Source organism: Fusarium musae, chromosome 6 (assembly GCF_019915245.1).
Source record: "Fusarium musae strain F31 chromosome 6, whole genome shotgun sequence".
In the NCBI taxonomy this organism is placed as follows: domain Eukaryota; kingdom Fungi; phylum Ascomycota; class Sordariomycetes; order Hypocreales; family Nectriaceae; genus Fusarium; species Fusarium musae.
Genome location: NC_058392.1, coordinates 2,896,412 through 2,914,418, shown reverse-complemented (window position 1 = coordinate 2,914,418; position 18,007 = coordinate 2,896,412). Strand labels below are relative to the sequence as shown.

At 49.3% G+C, this 18,007-nt stretch overlaps 6 protein-coding genes across 6 annotated transcripts; 3 read left to right on the top strand and 3 right to left on the bottom strand.

The window, feature by feature from the left end:
- Nucleotides 1-12: 12 nt before the first annotated feature.
- On the top strand, nucleotides 13-643 carry J7337_008758 (uncharacterized protein; the record flags this gene model as incomplete). The annotated part of the gene is made up of 2 exons (XM_044826366.1): nucleotides 13-187; nucleotides 294-643. The coding sequence occupies 2 exons, from the start codon at nucleotides 13-15 to the stop codon at nucleotides 641-643; spliced, it is 525 nt and encodes a 174-aa protein (XP_044679283.1).
- Nucleotides 644-1,052: 409 nt separating this feature from the next.
- Nucleotides 1,053-3,288, bottom strand: J7337_008757 (uncharacterized protein; the record flags this gene model as incomplete). The annotated part of the gene is made up of 3 exons (XM_044826365.1): nucleotides 1,053-2,100; nucleotides 2,148-2,364; nucleotides 2,418-3,288. 3 exons carry the CDS (start codon nucleotides 3,286-3,288, stop codon nucleotides 1,053-1,055), a joined length of 2,136 nt encoding a protein of 711 aa, XP_044679282.1.
- A 1,429-nt stretch (nucleotides 3,289-4,717) lies between these two features.
- J7337_008756 (uncharacterized protein) lies at nucleotides 4,718-6,430 on the top strand (the record flags this gene model as incomplete). The annotated part of the gene is made up of 5 exons (XM_044826364.1): nucleotides 4,718-4,905; nucleotides 4,953-4,973; nucleotides 5,027-5,428; nucleotides 5,478-5,800; nucleotides 5,853-6,430. 5 exons carry the CDS (start codon nucleotides 4,718-4,720, stop codon nucleotides 6,428-6,430), a joined length of 1,512 nt encoding a protein of 503 aa, XP_044679281.1.
- An 82-nt stretch (nucleotides 6,431-6,512) lies between these two features.
- J7337_008755 (uncharacterized protein) lies at nucleotides 6,513-8,037 on the bottom strand (the record flags this gene model as incomplete). Its single annotated transcript, XM_044826363.1, has 2 exons — nucleotides 6,513-7,793; nucleotides 7,840-8,037. The coding sequence occupies 2 exons, from the start codon at nucleotides 8,035-8,037 to the stop codon at nucleotides 6,513-6,515; spliced, it is 1,479 nt and encodes a 492-aa protein (XP_044679280.1).
- An 859-nt stretch (nucleotides 8,038-8,896) lies between these two features.
- J7337_008754 (uncharacterized protein) lies at nucleotides 8,897-13,219 on the bottom strand (the record flags this gene model as incomplete). The annotated part of the gene is made up of 3 exons (XM_044826362.1): nucleotides 8,897-11,431; nucleotides 11,485-12,382; nucleotides 12,432-13,219. 3 exons carry the CDS (start codon nucleotides 13,217-13,219, stop codon nucleotides 8,897-8,899), a joined length of 4,221 nt encoding a protein of 1,406 aa, XP_044679279.1.
- Nucleotides 13,220-14,936: 1,717 nt separating this feature from the next.
- J7337_008753 (uncharacterized protein) lies at nucleotides 14,937-17,213 on the top strand (the record flags this gene model as incomplete). The annotated part of the gene is made up of 5 exons (XM_044826361.1): nucleotides 14,937-14,958; nucleotides 15,035-15,119; nucleotides 15,180-16,035; nucleotides 16,087-16,877; nucleotides 16,931-17,213. The coding sequence occupies 5 exons, from the start codon at nucleotides 14,937-14,939 to the stop codon at nucleotides 17,211-17,213; spliced, it is 2,037 nt and encodes a 678-aa protein (XP_044679278.1).
- Between the last annotated feature and the right edge of the window lie 794 nt (nucleotides 17,214-18,007).

The window sequence follows — 18,007 nt, the reverse complement described above, 5'->3', positions numbered from 1 at the left end:
ATACACGTCAAGATGAAAGAATCTGACGTACAACAGAGCGCTTCAATTCCACGAAAGGCGCCTATCAACTCTCCAAAGCTATCCAGCGGTCCTGTCGGCGGGTATCCTCGCACTGAGGCACTCTGGTCCGAGTTTCTGGGCGTCTCGATTACCAACTTCATGGACCCCGACCGTAATGGCACCAAATGTTTATATTTACGTCAAAAGAATACAGAAAATGTACTCGCTCTAACCTGTCGGCACGCTGTTTTGCCTCTGCAAGGGGCCGAGTACAGATTTGACGACAACGACAGTAACTCTCAGTTTGAGCCTATTATCCAACCCTGTCCTTCCTGAGCAAGTCTTCGACGACTATGCTAAAGACGTTGGCCTGCTTATCCGTGACCTCGACCCCGTCGTCAACAAGGGTGGATCCCTTGATGCCTCCGGACGCTGCATGTGGGACCAAGGCTATTTGGCTTTCAAGGTCAACCAGGAAACCCTGGAGTGGCATGTCTCTTGGATGGATTGTAATGGCAACTCTTTGAAGCGGGAGGACGTTCAACTCTACGACAAGTACAACAACAACCACAAAGAGGCATTCAATGCCGTCATTGAGAATTTCGACCGAAAGCAGAACCAGCGAATCATGGCTTACAACTAGAAGCTTGCCATCCACGCTGCTCGAAAGACGGTCATGGAGTTCCACGAGAATGGTTTCAAGATGTACATGAAGCTCCCCAGCCACGAAGACATCGACATCAAGAATTGCTGGCTCGTCAGACACTACATGCCCAACTTGGGCGAGTCCGTGGATCACGAGCTCGACTACTGAGTATTGACAGTTTGTAACTAGGTATTACTGCCTATGGATGATACTTTCATAAGATGATGTATCGGTTGGTGGCGGAAAGGTCGGAAAGATAGCAAATCAGAGAGCTATGAAGCATAAATTGCCACAACGTGATACCGCCCTGCATGCTTGCTGTCATCATTCCACTGTGAAGAACCACATCGACATAAACATGTGCTTCTTTCTGACTTGAAAACTTCATATAATTTGTTATGTCGTATTACATATTGTGCAAGATCTGTTCAAAGCCCTCTACCTCGATCGTTGGGGGTCGAGACCACCTCTCCTTGAGGCTCGCCACATCGCCCTGTCGTCCCTCGCCAACATCGGACGAAACAGCAAAGATCGAGGTCTTCAACCAAAGTTCCTGACTAGGCTCTAGTCTTCTTGTGATGCCTACGGATGAAACGGGGATCAATGTTCGCTGGCACACGATGTTCGTGTTGGAGTCCGGCTTCAGTGCGTAGCTCTCCACATCAACTATTTTTCTGTCGAAAAGAGCTTCGGTCAGAATTCCACTGGAGCCAGCTTCAGAGGATATGATTGTAGATCTCTCATCAGAGAAGTTTCCCTCGAAACTGCCAGGGACGACTCTGTCGGGGACTGGGAGCGTTGGCAAGTTCATCCCATCAGCATGCTTACGGCCATTTATAGCGAAACCTCCTTCAACAACGTGAAGCGACTCAATAGGCTTCTGGCATCGTATGCGGTGCATTCGAATATGCCAATCAGGCCATTGCTCGGTCGGCGGGATCAAGATCGTATCGACAGCCACGGCTCGATCGCCCCAAGGATACCATCTTACGCTCACAATGGAAGCATTCGACACACTCTGGTTATCCGTCTTTGTCATCAGAGTCCCAAATTTAACTTCATCGCACTTCCACTTGACGGCCCAAGTCTCTCCGCCATCTCGGCTCAGCGCCAGTTGGTTGTCTGGTGCAATTTGTTGGATTAGGGGGCCTGTTGGAACGGAGAACCCAAAGGCCGAAGAATACGCAAACTTGCAGTACTTGGCTTGATTGGCTTTCATCGGCCAGGCAACGAATTGTCCAGGAGTTAGCATGAAGTGATGATTGCCTTGCAGTTGGTTGCACAGTATTTGCTGAGAAGCGCGGACGACTTGTGTAGGGGCTTCCAAGTGCGGATACGGAAGTGGCTCAGAGTTCCAGAATTCGTCGTCGGCACTCAGGCCAACCGCTATAAGTGTTTTGAGGCACCAGTATACGGACTGGGGAGAGTTGTAGTCTTCGGCCATGTACATATTTCTGCTGATGTTAGTGGCACTTCTGCTTAGTACTACGGCTCAACTTACGGGTACAACCATCCAATCGTAAGGGTGCCATCGGCCGAGAAGATGTCCCCGGAATGTTGTGCCCACCACCTCAGATGTCGGGTCAGGAACCCCTTGATTGCTGCTGGTGAATCAAGAGGTTTAGGCATATTAGGCACCTTGGCAAACGCCAGCGCGCCGAAGAAGCCTCCGCAGGCAAACCGGTACGTGAGGGATCTACCGAATGGAATCGAAGATCCTGTCTGTTGTTAGCTTAACGTGAACATTGTTTATGTTCGTGGCATGAGGTACCCTGAGAGTCGAAGTATCTCCAGAAATGGGTTCCAAAATCCCTGGCTCGTTGTTGATATATCTCACAACGCGACTGATCTAGATCAGCGGCGAACTTTGAGTAAAGGACCTGCGAGAACTGAATGGCGAAACTACCAGAATAGTAGTCTGCTTGCCGTCCTGTTCCCACGGCATCTCGACGTCCGGTCTTCTCAGCGAGCTCCTGTTCCTGTCTCGCTTGCTCAACTGTTTGCCAGGGACCATCCGCTGACCATCCATCTCCGATGTAGAAGCTATCCAATAGCTCAAGATCTGAATCCATCTCTTGCTTGACTTCCGAGAAAGGGAGGCCGCAAGTCTTCACTAAAGCAAGGTTGCAGAAGACGCGAAACCAGCGCCAATTTGTCGGGGGCATTTTCTTGCCGCGAATTGATTTCAACCAGTTCTTCAAGTTCTTCTTTTGGTCTTCGTTCAATGGTTCATAGAAACGCTTTGGTGCTGCTATGAGAGCAAACGCTAGCATCTCTGCCTCCACCATTCTTTGGTCCATATCGTTCATGGCCCCCCAATACTCTGGATGATGGGGGTCGGTTCCTGCGATGAAGCCGTCGACCCATGGCTGAACGAGTTCATCTACCCGAGCTGCTAGGTCCTTGTTGGTGATAGAGTCATACCCGAAAAGCAATGGCGCGATCGCCCATAGCGGCCTTGCAAAGCCTTCTAATTGTGCCGCCGACTCATCGAAATGCGCACCTGTCGCAATTGGAATACGAACGCGAGATTTCCCAGGTGAGAAATATTGTTTTAGAGGATCGATCAACGCAATTATGGCTTCAATAAAGTCATCTCGGGTTTGGAAGGGGTTGTCGGAGAATCCTGGTAGTGGCGGCATTTTTAGTGTAACTCGGAGTGAGATTGGAGAACGAGAACTTCAAGTTACACAAAGTGAGAGATTAAACAGCTCAACGAGGAGAAGCAAATTTACAGAATCTTCAACTTAAACATCATCGACATCACAACACTTTTTGGCTCACGACACGATAGAAACGAGCTCTCGACAATTGAACAGCTCCAGCCTCGGGCGTCGGCCTATTCGCATCCGAAGCTATCATCAGCTGATGGTGATCCCCCTCCATTGGCTCGCTTGCAACACTATCCCCATGGGGTAATTGTTCCAGAGCTTGTTTTTGGCCAAGGATCGACATACGAACGCCTCCTCTTCTCTGAACTCTCTCGTTATTACATAAACTATACGATCCCTCGGGCAGCGGGCGAACTCTATAATCACACAATCACAAGCAAAATGGACCATCAGAGCGTGCCTTTAGGTGGAGCTGGCAATGGGTCTGCCGCTGGGGATACCGAAGTCCCTTCGTGTCAGGGATGTCGGCGGCGAAAGCTCCGCTGCTCCAGAGACAAGCCAATGTGTAATCACTGTCAAAGATTGGGTACGTCGAGGCGTCCAGGGATGAGATACAGTGACTGACTATTGTAGACTCGCCTTGTGTATACGACACCAAAAAGAACAAACCGGGGATCAAAACTGGGGTCATAGAAGGCTTGAACCGTCGAGTCGGTACGTAAAACGGTGATAATTCCACTCATAACTGACCAAGATCAGAGGCTCTGGAGAACACAGTATTCGACAACGCGCAGCCCCCCAATCAAGCTACTTCATCTGAGTCTTCACAAATTATTGGGGCCTTCTCAAGTCTCATTCAGGAACTTCGAGGCTTGGTTCACAACACGGCGGGCTCGTTGTCATTGCCGCCCGCTCACTCTTCAATAGCCCAAGCACAACACGCGACACCGGGATCTGTAGCTCTATCATCCCCGAACGATGTCCAACATCAATCGCGAAAGAGACGAAGGGTGGACAGCTGCGGCAACCCGAACATAGAGCTAGCCAGTCAGCTCAATGAGTTGGGAAGCACTTCAACCCAATTGCCCCCTCCCGAACTCCTAGAAGAAGTCATCAACGCATATTTCATTTTGGTTCAGCCATGGATACCCATTCTACACGAGACCCGTTTCAGGAGCCGCTTCTACAGTCAAGAGCAACTGCCCTGTCTCACTGTGCTACTGCATGCAATAGTTGTCGCTGCCGTCCGCTTTGTCGATACTGAGAATGGAAAGGTATCTGAGAAAGAGCTGGAGACATGGACCTCGAGATCCAGAAGCATAGTGCTTTTATCAGCTATGGACGGCATGTCGGTCGAGAATTTACAAGCCCTCAGCATCATAGCCTTCACAGATGTAAGCACGCTGTATCTATTGGGAAGCACGTCTAATTGGGGTATTCACAGATGGGTAATGGAGACATGTCCAGAGCTTGGCCTATCATAGGCTCACTCACAAGGACAGTCGAGTATCTCCAGCTCAGTGTTGAAACGGACGACCGACAGCAGGGACCCCTACTAAAGCCCCTAACCTCTTTGTCACCGTCGCAGAACTGGACTCAAGAGGAGGAGCGGAGGAGAGTATTCTGGAGCATCTTCAATCTCGACAGGTAGGCTTACACCGTCTGATGGTTACAGACACCGGCTGACCGCTTAGGCTTTGCTCTGTGATGACTGGGTAAGGTTGAACAAGCCAGGATGTAACTAGTCGGTTCATACTTACAATCTCAGATGGAACACCAGCTTGACATCCGATGATGTTCGCAGACGATTACCAGCAGATGGAGGCCTATGGCATAAAGAAGAAACAGTGTTGACTCCCTACTTCGGTATCTGGGATCGCTCGGCCGCAAAGATGGGGAATTCTATTGTCTTCCTTCCAGCACACTACCCAAGTCCTGACCAAGTCGCCGAAGCACCACCCGAGACACCATCAACAAACACGACAGCACCCAAGGGCAACGACACAGTGGACATGACAACTGTCGGGGCGTTCGCTTACTGCATCGAGGCGACAGAGTCCTTGAGTCGAGTTACCACTTACTTTCTCCAACAGAGAATCAACTTCAGGGATCGTCAAGAAGTCGGGAATTGGCTTACCAGATTTAAGGAGCTGGACCTACGCCTCGTCCAGTATGTCTCAACTTTTCGCCTTGAAAGCACTCATTAACAGGTATTGCAGCTGGAAGATGTTCCTCCCTCAAAAGTGGAAAGACTCCAACATCTCGCGAAGACCAACCATTATCAACATGGATCCAAACCTGACGTTGGCTCATATCACTCACAATACCTCTATGATCTTACTACATCAGCAGATCGCGTATCCATCACCTCAGTGGACCAGCATCGTACGGATGCCTAGTGCCCATAGCGCAGAGACATGCCAGATCGCTGCGGCGGAAACGGCAACAATTACACGCAAGTATCTCAAGTACACACCAGAAAATAGCCCGGTTAATAGCCAGTTCGCTTTCTGTGTGTTCGTCAGTGCTCGCGCATTGCTTGGTAAGATTTCTTCTTCACTAATGCTCATGATCTTCGACTGATGATTCCGTAGTACACTGGAGATTCTACAAGACTGATCTAGCCCCCGAGTTCTGGGTTCTGGTTGAAAGCCTCGATGACTTCTCTAAGAGATGGGCAGGCCCTTTGTCTCGATTGAAATCTGGTCTCTCCTTACCCGGGAAGTACAGCGCTCAACTACGCTCCCTTCATAAGAAATGCACGGAAGATCCGGATTATTCTCCAGATGTCGTTGGATACTCGACCGATAGCTTTGCAACGCAAACATCTAATCACCTCAGCCAAGGGCAACCCGACAATCAGCACAGCAGCCGAGCTCGGGCTGGAGCATCCAGCGCTTTGCAGAACTCATTTGATAGTGGGACCCAAAGATCTATTCTCAATCCTGGTCCTCCAGGCGGTCATCTCAGCTTCCTTCCCCAAATATCACCTACCAATCCGGGGGTGGAGCACAATTCACCAGATGAGTTATCAGCTATCTCCACCGTTCTCATGGATCAGGACTTCATGCAGTTGGATCGAGTCATCAGCTTCGATGACATGATGTTTACAGCTCAAACGATTGACGATCAAGGGGGGCCTTTCTCTATGAATAACTGGACGTTAGGATAACCAAGGTTATATCACAAGTATATTATAGGAAGTAGATGCATCTCTTGACTAATTCTTCATATGAAATTCCAGGAGATGTTATCTATACCAATCCCATCTTCAACAACCTGTTCCCAAACTCAATCAAGTAGTAATCCGCATAAACCAGTCCATGATCCCAATACCTCTTGTAGTCTTTGGCGTTGTGATTCGCAGTGGCGTTCTTCAGAATAGCCTCAAAGTGAGCTTCGGGCTTCAAGTCTTGAACCTTGAATTTTCCGTCTGATCCTAATGTGACTTTCGACTTTTCCTGTGCAAGGGAGAAGTCGAGCGTATCCTTGACGATTCGAATCGCCATTGATCGATATCTCTCACTCAAGTCGGGTGATCCACTTCCAGCTAGAGCTTGCGAGAGAACAAGCATACCATTTGCAGCAATTATGCCTGCTGATGAGTCTCTCAATGGTGCAGAAGTATCAACCGGGGCGTCAAAGTCCCAAAGAGGAACGTATCGACCCTTAGTGCGGTTCTCTCCAGGGACGGGGACTTCGACGCAATCTGGGGACCTGAGTAGTCTAAAGATGAAAAATTCAGCTAGTCCAATAGCCGCATCCAGAAAGTCGGGGTCCTTAGTCCAGTTGTACGTCTGCGAGTATCCGAGGATACCCCAAGCTTGTCCACGAGCCCAAGTTGAGTTGGCCGCGTAGCCTTGACCGGTTCTCTTCTCCTTGACGGATCCGTTTTTGGGGTCGAAGTTGACAACATGGAACGTGCTGTACATGGTTCTTCCAACAGAGTCGTCGGTCTCCTTTCGTAGCAGGGCCTTGATCAAAGCCTTGGCGTGGGCTGTTGCTGCTTCGGCCATTTCAGTCTGGCCAGTCTGTGCAGCTGCGTAATACAGCAGGTCGAGATTGCACATCGAGTCGATAATCACCAGAAAGTCATCTGTCATACTAGAAATATCGACACCGTTTTGTGATAGGACATCCCACGATCGGATAGCGCCAACGTTGACGTTGTATCTTGTGTAGAGTGAGCGTGCGGCAGTGATGATAGACTCAAGGGCTGTCGTCTCGTGCAGAGTCTCCCAACGGACTCTCATAGATGGCTGGATCATGAATGACATATCGTGGGTATCTGTTCTCTGGGAATACTCATGGAGTGGATCAGACCAAGCTCGTCCGACGTCGAGCAGTTGCTTGAGCAGTTGTTGCTTATGGGCATCTCCAGCTGAAGCTTGGGGATACTTGATGAGACGCTCGATCAGCGAGTATATGGAACCTGGGAAGAAGCCACACGTCCAGAAGAGCTTCTCACGAAGGATGTATTTTCCAGCATCTGACCCAGTCTGGGGGACATATTCAGGGTATGCCAATGGAGGGTTCTATTAGTGTCAGTGAGGTATTCACATTGGTATGAGGAGCGCTTACGTTGTTGACAAGGCCTGACTCTGCAGCGTGGAGGATCTTTGCTGTGATGTTATCCTCAAAAAGCTCTGAAACGACAGATGATATGGACGCTTTGTGAGGCTTTGCAAATAAGGTACCATTTTTTGTAGCCTCATTGCCATTTGTGTGGCCGTTCATATGGCCATTAGTGTGACCGTTGATACCGTTGGAAATTGTCATGATTTCTGGTAGTGAAGGGCGATTACGAGTAAATGTGTAAGTTTGATTGAATGGTTTAGTGTTGGTTCCTTTAAATGCTGGTCACAATTGATCTGCAGTTGTTCTCTTGTCTTAGACCTCAGCCTGAATGTGAGATGCCCGAAGCTCCGAAGGAATTAGCCCGAGACTTGGCCCGATGCCCGCTGCATTTACCGTAGTGGGCCATTGGGCAGTGGGTCTCTAGGTTACGGGACGTTCTCCACGGCGGCTTTTTATCTTCCACGAGCTACTCCAGAACTTATGAACATCACATGTCATAAGATGCTCGTAATGACACAGAGAATCTGTTATTTTCATCATACCCCTACTTTATATGATATATAAGCAACATCTGAAAACCAAATCCCGTTCAAATCTCGCGTTTTGTTCTGTTTTGCCCAACAAACCGCGTTCTAACTTCAGGGTAGCCGGCTTACTACAATTACCCTGTTTACTAAAACCCTCAACACCACCAACATTGTCTTATAAGCCACTATGAGATCCACGCCCACCCAAGGGATCTCTATTTGAACTTGAAACCATACCCACATATCGAGTTTAATCTTGGGAAGTCTCAAAAGGTCAAATAGTGGTTTCAACGAAGGGAAAAGAGACGGCTGCAAGGACCATCGGAGTGCAGAGAGACGTGACTAAGATCTCTCGGGAAACTGAATATCACTGAATGGCACTTGTATCCATGGTAAGAACGATCTATTATTATGAGTGCTATGTTTATAGTCTAATTGTGCAGTCTAAGGTTGCCAGGTACAGTCTATGATGATATCCGAATGAAAAGAGAACTAATTTTGAGACCTGGATGATTCAGGTCGCCATGTAACCCCTACTCCGCCTTCTTAGAAGTCTTGGTTCGAAGCTTCATGAGAATGTAAACCATAGCATACGAACTGAAGACAAACGCAGCTGTGATGCCCGCGTCCCTCCAGGCGTATGAGTACGACTTGAGGCTGAGAGTCTTGAGGTAGTCATTAGCCTTGCTGTAAGTACACACCTTACACTCGTCGGTCGCATCAGGGTTGATCAGATTGCTGGGCACGTGTGTAAGCCACTCCTTGAGGTATTCACCACATGTAGTGCCGTTGGGAGGACTGAACCGAGCAAACTCGCTTTCCTTGCACTTGACAGGAGACCCCCACAGGTCAAACGTCAGCATACTACCCATGAGGTAGTTGAAAGGGTTGATGTAGTAGATCCAGTATTTCCAGAAGTCCTGGATGCTGGAGTAGGGTACCAAAACACCGCAGAAAGACACCAGGACAGTGAGGAGAAGTGGATTGACCAGTGATGCGAACACCTCGTTTGGCGCGTACGCAGCGATGAACTGACCAATGCCAGTGTAGATGAACTCATACATAAGCATGACAAAGAACGTGCCGCCAGCACGAGTAGAATCACTTGGGAAACCGACGGTGTAATACCAGGCGACGTAGTAGATGACGGCACAAATGATCAGATAAGGGACTTCCGAGACAATCAGGCCAGTCACGAAAGCGACCCAAGAGTACATCTTTGACTTCTTCTCACGGGTCTCGAAGATGTCTCGACGATGGATGAACAACGGTTGAAGCTGAGCCATGACACCGGGAGCGACAAAAATGAAGTTGAAGACCGTGAACAACTTCAATTGAAGTTCAGCGACAGACGATCCAACCTGCCAAAAACTGAAGCCGTTGAAGAGGGCAGAGGACAAGTGGAGAGCGAACTTGTTGTTGATGTAGTCTGTGTTGCGATACAAGGCGATGTTCATGCGATGGGTGACGAGCTTGGTCTGCTCCCACAGAGAGGTAGCAAATTCGTGTCCATCGTCGGTAGTGGCCGGGGGCTTGGAAGCAGCTTCGCTGATGATGCCGTCGAGCTCTTTCTCAACAGCATCGTGCTCAGGGGAAGATAACCAGACCTGGTTCCAGTCCTTGCCTTGCGAGAGATGTCCAGAGACGACGTCAATCATGTGCTCGGCAGGGTTGACATGTTCTGGGCAAGGAGCTCCATAGCGGCCAAAGTAGCCAGTAACCGTGCTACCATGCTCGCCAATGTCGCCAAAGTACACTGTCTTACCACCTTTAGCGAGAAGAAGAAGGGTGTCAAACTGAGAGAAGAGCTGGGCAGAAGGCTGGTGAATGGTGACGAGGATGGCTTGACCGTGGGCAGCCAGCTTGCGCAAGAAACGAACGGTGTTGTATGCAGATTGTCCATCAAGACCAGAAGTAGGCTCGTCGAGGAAGATCAAGATGCTAGGCTTCGAGACCAGTTCGACACCAATAGTAACACGCTTGCGCTGTTCGACACTCAGACCGGCGCCGACTTGGCCGATGAGGGTATCCGCAAGATCATGAAGTTCCAGAAGGTCAATGATGGTGTCAACATACTTGAGCTTCTCCTCGCGAGGAGTGTCACGGCTTTGTCGCAGAAGGGCAGAAAACTCCAGAGCCTCACGGACGGTAGCATAGGGTTCGTGGACATCGAGCTGTTCACAGTAACCTGCAGAACGTTGGAAAGAAACCGGAAGGGGACGGCCATCAACCATGATAGAGCCCCGAATGGTACCCTCAGTCTTGCGTTGAGCCAGAACATCGAGCAGTGTAGTCTTTCCAGCACCTGAAGAACCCATAAGAGCACCCAGCATGCCCGGCTTGACCCAGCCTTGAACATTATCAAGAAGAACGCGATCACCTTGAGGAGTCTTGACAGTATAGCTGAGGTTCTTCCAGGTAAACACAGAGGTGTTGCGGACCAGACCCATCTCACCACTGGTGTCAGAGTCATCGCCAGATACAACACCACCATCACTGCTGCCCATGATCTTCTTCTCACCCTTTGTCTGTCCCTCTTCATCAGACTGGCGAAGAACAGCGGTGATGTGAGCGTTCTCGCGAGGAATGACCAGACTGGGTCCATCCTCGGAGGAGGCGTGCCACTTGGTGGTGAAGTAGATGGTGATGGCAACGAAGAGCGCCCACCAGGCCCAAATAATACCGAAGTTTCTCCAAAGGTGGTCATGGCTGTACGAAAGAGATGCCAGGTAGTCGTCACCAGTAACGAAGTTCACTCCTGCCTTGGCTCCACCGACTCCAGAACAAGCCTGGTGATCGCCATTGGTGAAGCCAGGACCACTGGGTACGAGACTGTGCCCAACACAAGGAATGATCTTGTCATGGAACTCGTTTGACAGAAGAGCGTCGAAGCCGTAAGCCAAGGGGTTGATCCAAAAGAGCCAGACAAACCAATCATGCATCAAAGGCTTGCTAATGAGATAGCCAGAGTACATGATCGTGGCGCTGATGAGAAAACCCGAAACCTTGGAAGCAGCATCAAAGGTGCTGAAAGCCGCTCCGACAGCTCTGAAAAGGGCCGTGATACACTAATGAAGTGTGTTAGCACTGGAGTGTTAGTGAGTAGGAGTACTACACTTACGATTGTGATTGAGATGAGAAGAACCCAGAAGGTGAAGAAGTGTCCGGCTGTGGCGGTAAGGCCAACCATGAAATACTCAACCACTGAAAAGGTGCTGACCTGCAACAGAATCACAGGTATATCAGCAGCAATCTGAGCGATACAGAAAGCAGCAGGGTGGTACATGGCAAAGGATTTGTGCTTGAGAAGAACAGGACGTCCAGTGAAAGAGTCAGTGACCTCGGACATTGAGACCAGGGAGTTGCATAGAAGAGCGATGAAGACAGCGCCTGATTTGGTGAAAAGACCGCTTGAGTCATCAGAGGCATTGTAGAACAGAGAGCCAGCGATCAAAGCCTGCACGATCATGGCAAGCTGCTTGATCAAGAAGGTAGGCTTGTCTCCGAGGACAATCTGGTACTGACGCTTCACACAAGCTTTGGCCTGTGAGATGAACCCAACTGTCATGGGACTACTATCGGGGAGCTTCTGATCCTTCTGCTGGCGGACACCCAGTTTGAACTGCTTCGTCCTTTCGTCGGCGATCGCAGAGGTAGGATAGTCGTACTCAGACTTCATACGCTCGTAGATGGGCGACTTCTCGTACTCTGCTCGGAGAGCGTCTGCAGTGCGTGGGAAGCGGTTCTGGTGATCGGGGTGGATCTGTCGCTCGGTTGGGACTGTGACACCGGTGAGGTAGTCTGCGACGTTGGCGCCGTGTTGGCAGATGAACCCCATGCTCTCCATGAAGGGCTTGGCTTCCTTGAGAGGACCGTAGTAGACTTCCTTGCCTTCGTCAAGCACGAGGACCTTGTCGAAAAGATCGTATATACCGTTGCCTGCTTGGTAGAGGGTGACGATGGAGGCGAGACCCATCACATCGGTCATGGCACGGATGGCTTTGGTGTACTCGAGAGCACTATATCGAGTTAGATAGGTACTCAAAGGGTTTGAGTATCAGAACTTACGTGCTGGCATCGAGGCCACGGGTTGAGTTGTCCCAGCAAAAGACTGAGCCTTGAGTTGCCAGAGTCTCGATGATGGAGACTCGCTTTCTCTCTCCTCCAGAGACTCCACGAATGAATGCATCACCAACCTTGGTGTCGATAGTATGCTCGATACTCATAGACTTGAGCAGGAAATCTCTTGTCTGGACTCTCAGCTCCTCGTGCGAGTTGACACCATTGGGGAGTTGGAAAGGCACCTTGAGTCGAGATGCAAAGTCCATGGTCTGACCAACAGTCAAAGCAGGGTAGAAGACCTCCTCCTCAGTGTTCATGACGATCTGACCTCGATAGGTCTTGGCCTCTTCGGCAGTCATGGATCCATAGTGGACATCACCCTTGATGTTGGCATATCCTCGTCGCTTGTTGGCAATCATGTTGAGAAGTGTGGTGCAGCCTGAGCCAGGACGGCCGAGAACAAGGAGCATCTCACCAGGCTTGACGCAGCCATGGCTGTTGTCGAGGATGGTCTTGAGAGGAGACTTTTGGCGAGACTCTTTGATGAGCTTGGGGATGTTGTACTGTGACAGGACATTCTCGTGGATAGCGGCATCAGCAGCAATGACATCGACAGTGAGATTGGTCCAAGTAACACCAAGCTCTCTGTCAGGGAAGCCAGATGCCTTGTCTCTCTCTTTGTACTCCACCACTTCAGACTTCATAGACCATTCGACGTCATCATGGGAGACTTTCTCCATGGGCGTCGGTTCATAGACCGTTTGCGAGTCGTTGTCGTTGGCGTCGGAGTCCATTTTGATGGCGTTATTGTTTTAGTGGTGGACAGTATGTTCGCCCTGGCTAAAAGAGGATAGCCTTTACCGCCGAGTTGCGCACCGAGATTTTGTCTCTGATATCGAACAAAACTCTAAAGAATAAAAAAATAATAGATTGATGTCTGTTACTGCATGTTTTTACAGGGAAAGTGGTTGCATGCTTCTTATAAACAACAACACATTTGACAGGCATCGGCTTTACGGACTGACGGGCTTTTTCGGCGTCCGACAGCAGGGCAGAGCAGGCAGCTCAACCAATGAAATAATTGGATCTGATCCCTCTTCTTGACAAGCATTTTAGTACGAGCGGGTTCTTCGCTCCACTTGGATCTGACGGAAGTTGTTGATCTATGGACCCTGATAAGAGTGTTGTACGTCAGGTCAAATTTACCGCTTAGTCAATTCGGCCTGTTTGGTGATGTTGGGCCGTTTGTGGCGGTACTGTAGCGTGCATAGTGCATTGAAGATAAGGTATGGATAGTGGTGACTCAACCGCTAGCCCCAGTACATACAGAAGAGAGATGGCTTTTCTTACAGGGGCTACCTACTCGAGCCGCATTCAACGCTCCAGCTGGTTCCACATGCTTGTCAAACGCGATCTTCAGCAAACGTCACAACAGAAATGAAAACAACGACTGCAATTACAAATCTCAGCTTGGGAATATAAAATTAACTGTCGCAATAGCGGACAAATAAACGAGTGCGAAAAGGCCGACTAAGTTACGAGAGAACGGGTCTCCACAGCCAGGCTCGCTCGCATTCGTTATCATCCAATATTATGAGACGTGACGGACTGTAAAAAACTGCGACGAGCTCCGACAGAGTAAAAAGAAAAAACCACGACGCAAAAGATAACGAGCCGCATCCGAGTCGGTCATTTTATAACCGTCTTTCCGCCTTTGGCCCACTACAACATCAGCTGCAATCTTCAAGGGGTAATCGAAGACGCAGCTGTCTATAAATTGAAAAGTATCTGCCGTTGGAAAAAATGGGCCGGAAGAAAAGGAACTCTTGATTCTTCCGCTTAGTCAACGTCTTGGGCAGAGCAATCCGTGTCTAGTGCGTGACTAGACCGTGATCTTCACGTGGGATCCCGGTTCAAGGTTTGACACTTTGTCCGAAGTCGTTTAGCGCTGAGCTCGTCCTCGTTTCTGCTTTAAGCTTCCTCCGCTTATTCAGCGGTCGTGTCGCATTCTTCTTGGGCGCCATCCTCCGAACCCTCCTCGGAGAGCCTCATGTTCCGCGTTTACGAATCTTTCGGTCGTGGACTTTTCTGCGAAAAGACCGCGAGTTTGACACATCAGCCTCGTTTTGCCTCATATCTTGGCTTTTCAGCCCGAGGCTTGCTTACACCATATTCTCATTTACTGTTATTTCGTCCAAAACTTCCGGCCGTTTGTTGGTCCAGTTCAGTTCAGTTGTGGAACTGATGAGCCCAACATCCAGTCCAGACTATCAAACTCGATTTCGGCCAATTAATCCGCCTCCCTTCTTCCTCCAATCTAGTCTCACTTGTATCCGTATATCAGAGCTGAATAAGTAATCATGATGCAGAAACGGGCCTGTGATGCCTGCCATAAGAGAAAGGTACGTACACGAGGCCCCATCTCCGTTCATTCCCGGGACCTCCGCTTCCCCTTGAGCGATCAGTTCCATCCATCCATCTCTTGGCGAGATTGACGCCGTCTATCCCATCATGCATGCTTGTCTTTGTAAAGGTGTATCACATTCTTACCCAGTTGGCTAACAGATTGCCCTCATCCTTCTAGATCCAATGCGATTCAACAAGCCCAGATACACCCTGCAACTGGTGTGAGCACCATGGCTTGGATTGTACCTTTAACCGAGTGAGAGGGCGGAAGAAGACAGCCAAGGCTAGGTAGGTTCTGACCGTGGCGTTCGGCCCCTGTGGAGTAGTTCATTTTAACTCGTCTATTAGGTCTCGTCAAACATCAGAGCAGAGTCTGGCAGAGCGCCTCAAGCGCATTGAGGATGCTCTCTCTCACACACTTTCTAATCAGAAGAACTCAGAAAACAGTGCAGCCAAGCCATTGACTCCAACTTCACAAGCCACTGACCCCCACAAGAGTTCAGACCCTGGTACTGGAGACTCAACCAACGATGCCCCTCAAAGCTTGTCATTCAACCGGCCATCTTCTTCCTTTTTGAGAGCTACAGATTCGAGATCTGCAAGCGTATCTCAAGGATCTCCCTTTATATCTCAAGCCCCATCTCCTGCTGGCGGCTTCACCAGCTCTGTTTCCTATGGGCAACTCCATTATGGTGGTTGTCACTTTGGCCACATCAGTCAACATAATGGACTCCCTCTGCTTTCAGAAGAGGGAAGACAATGGATAACTTCAAAGACTGGCCACGATGTTATTCTTAATCCTGGCGCCACAGACCACTCCAACCCCTCCCAATCGCCTGCACCCCACGTTTACCATGACCAACGCGACTTATACGAACTTCCTGATAGAAGTATCACTGAGAAGGCTTTCGACGCCTTTACTCATTCCTCTTTCAGTTTGGTGTTTCCCGTCGTGGAACGGGTTCTGTTCAAGGATACCATTGAATTAGCATATCAGCCTTACACAGGCAAAGTTCCTTCTTTGGAGCATCTTAGTGCCAAAGTTGGCGTTTTGGCCTTCCTCTCAACAATAGTACTCTTCCAAGACACATTTGAAGACACACCAAGTATCGACACAGACTTGTGTGCCACAAAGGCACGTTATCTGCTCACTGATGTTCTGGAAATAGCTAGTATCAACAACCTCCAAATAGTCTTCATGCTGGTAAGGACTTGACCTGAGGATTGGATCCCAATAGAACTGACAGATGACTAGAACATGCATGAGATGTTCTCTGGGCGCCTTCGATCCGGTGCCATGTTCCATGCCATTGCGTGCCGCATGGTATTCACGCTTGGAGGCCATACTTACATATCATGTAAGTTGCGAAGCTCGCAGGTTACACGTTCAGAGAGGGAACGGCGCCAACTTCGCATGCTATTCTGGCTATGCTATATCTTCGATAAAGATATCGCTCTACGGACAGGTCAACCACCGCTCATGTCAGATGAATACTGCGATCTCACCCTTCCGGAGACCTACTTCGACTGCTATGAATACCTCCCCAAGCTCGATAGAAGCATCCCCAAAGTTTCCTACGAAGAAGAGAGTCTAATGCCTCATCTCCCGTGTGACCCTCGCCTGAGCCAGCTCAAAGACAAAACTAGTCGTCTGCTGTATTCGGCCCAGGCTGCTAAGAAATCACATGCTCAGCTCCTTTGCGACATCCGAGAACTTGACGAAGAGCTCGAAGCATGGAGGCAATCCGTACCCCCTTCATTCCGCCCTGCGCTCTCGATCACCAATGAGTCTCAAGTCGCTCTTCAAGGGATGCATCTTCCTCGCAGTATGAGACATATCACCCTTCATTTGGACTATCATCATCTCATGATCGCAATCCATCGAGCGAGTGGTAGGTGCATGGAGCGTGATCCTGGAAACTCCAACGACCAGCCCGAATGGGTCCCTGGAGTCGAATCGAGCAATGCTCTTGCGCTGGAGGCTAGTCGGTCGACACTTTGTTATTTGCGTGCAGCGATGTGTGGAGTCGCTGGCGAAGCATTCTGGTAACAACAGCTCGCGCACACCGAATCCAGCTCAGTGACTAACTCTTGTGTAGGGTTATTGTCTTCTATCCCACAGCAGCCATGATCACTCTCTTCTTCAACATCTTGCTGTACCCACTCCATGAGCGGGCTGAGCAAGACCTTGAGCTTCTCAAAGCAGCCGCTGATCTGATCAACAATCTCCCAGTGCGGCGATTGACCACTTCAGAAGTCTCGCATATGAAACTTATCAATGACTTTGTTGTTGAGCTAGTCCGCCTTGGAAGGAGTGCGATCTGCAAAGCTACCATGGAAAGGGATCATGAGCTCGACAGACAGTTGATGATTATAGCCTAGAAACCATAATTTGTCTGTATCTATATCCTTTTGTAAATTGGTTTGGGGGCGCGTGTCGGTTATACCATAGTGGATTCAATAGAGGGGATATAGAATGATTCAAGGACTTTTGATTATATTCATGATACAGGAAGGAAAGGGGACAGAAATCGGAGTAATTTGCGATAATTCAAATTATATCTCTTCTACTGATGAACGGCGAGAAACTCTGACTGGATAGTGTCCGAAATACAGATACGAGCTTATACAGACCCTATCTCTGGCGAGATGCCCTCACATGCCCACGAATATGGACACGCAATGATCTACAGAGAAACATACAGATATCCGCTGGGACAATCCTAAATGCCGAATAATGTTATCCTGCAGCCCCAATAAGCAGATCTGAAGTCCAGGTAATGTTAAGGCTGTACATGCGTTACTCAACGTCTTACCCTGTATAGCGGTGTATAGCCTTGGTCGATGAAATAGGGACTTGAGCTTGCAGTCCGTGTTATAGACTTAAGTGAAAGACATTCATTTGAACGAATGGAGAAACTATGTAGTAATTGATTGTACCATAATCTTTCCAGTACAGATACTATGTGAAAGTCTGATGCCCGAAGGCTAATTGATCGACGATAGACACTCACTCAGGTGCAGTAACTGGAGCCACTCAATGACTCGGCTGTTGTAAACTATACAATGGCAAGCTGTTGATTGTGAGACCTGAAAGAACTCAATTGAGCTTGTAGTACTCAAAAGTTCCCACGAGTCTCGTTGCCTTGGACAAAAAAGGAAGTTCGGGGCGAGAT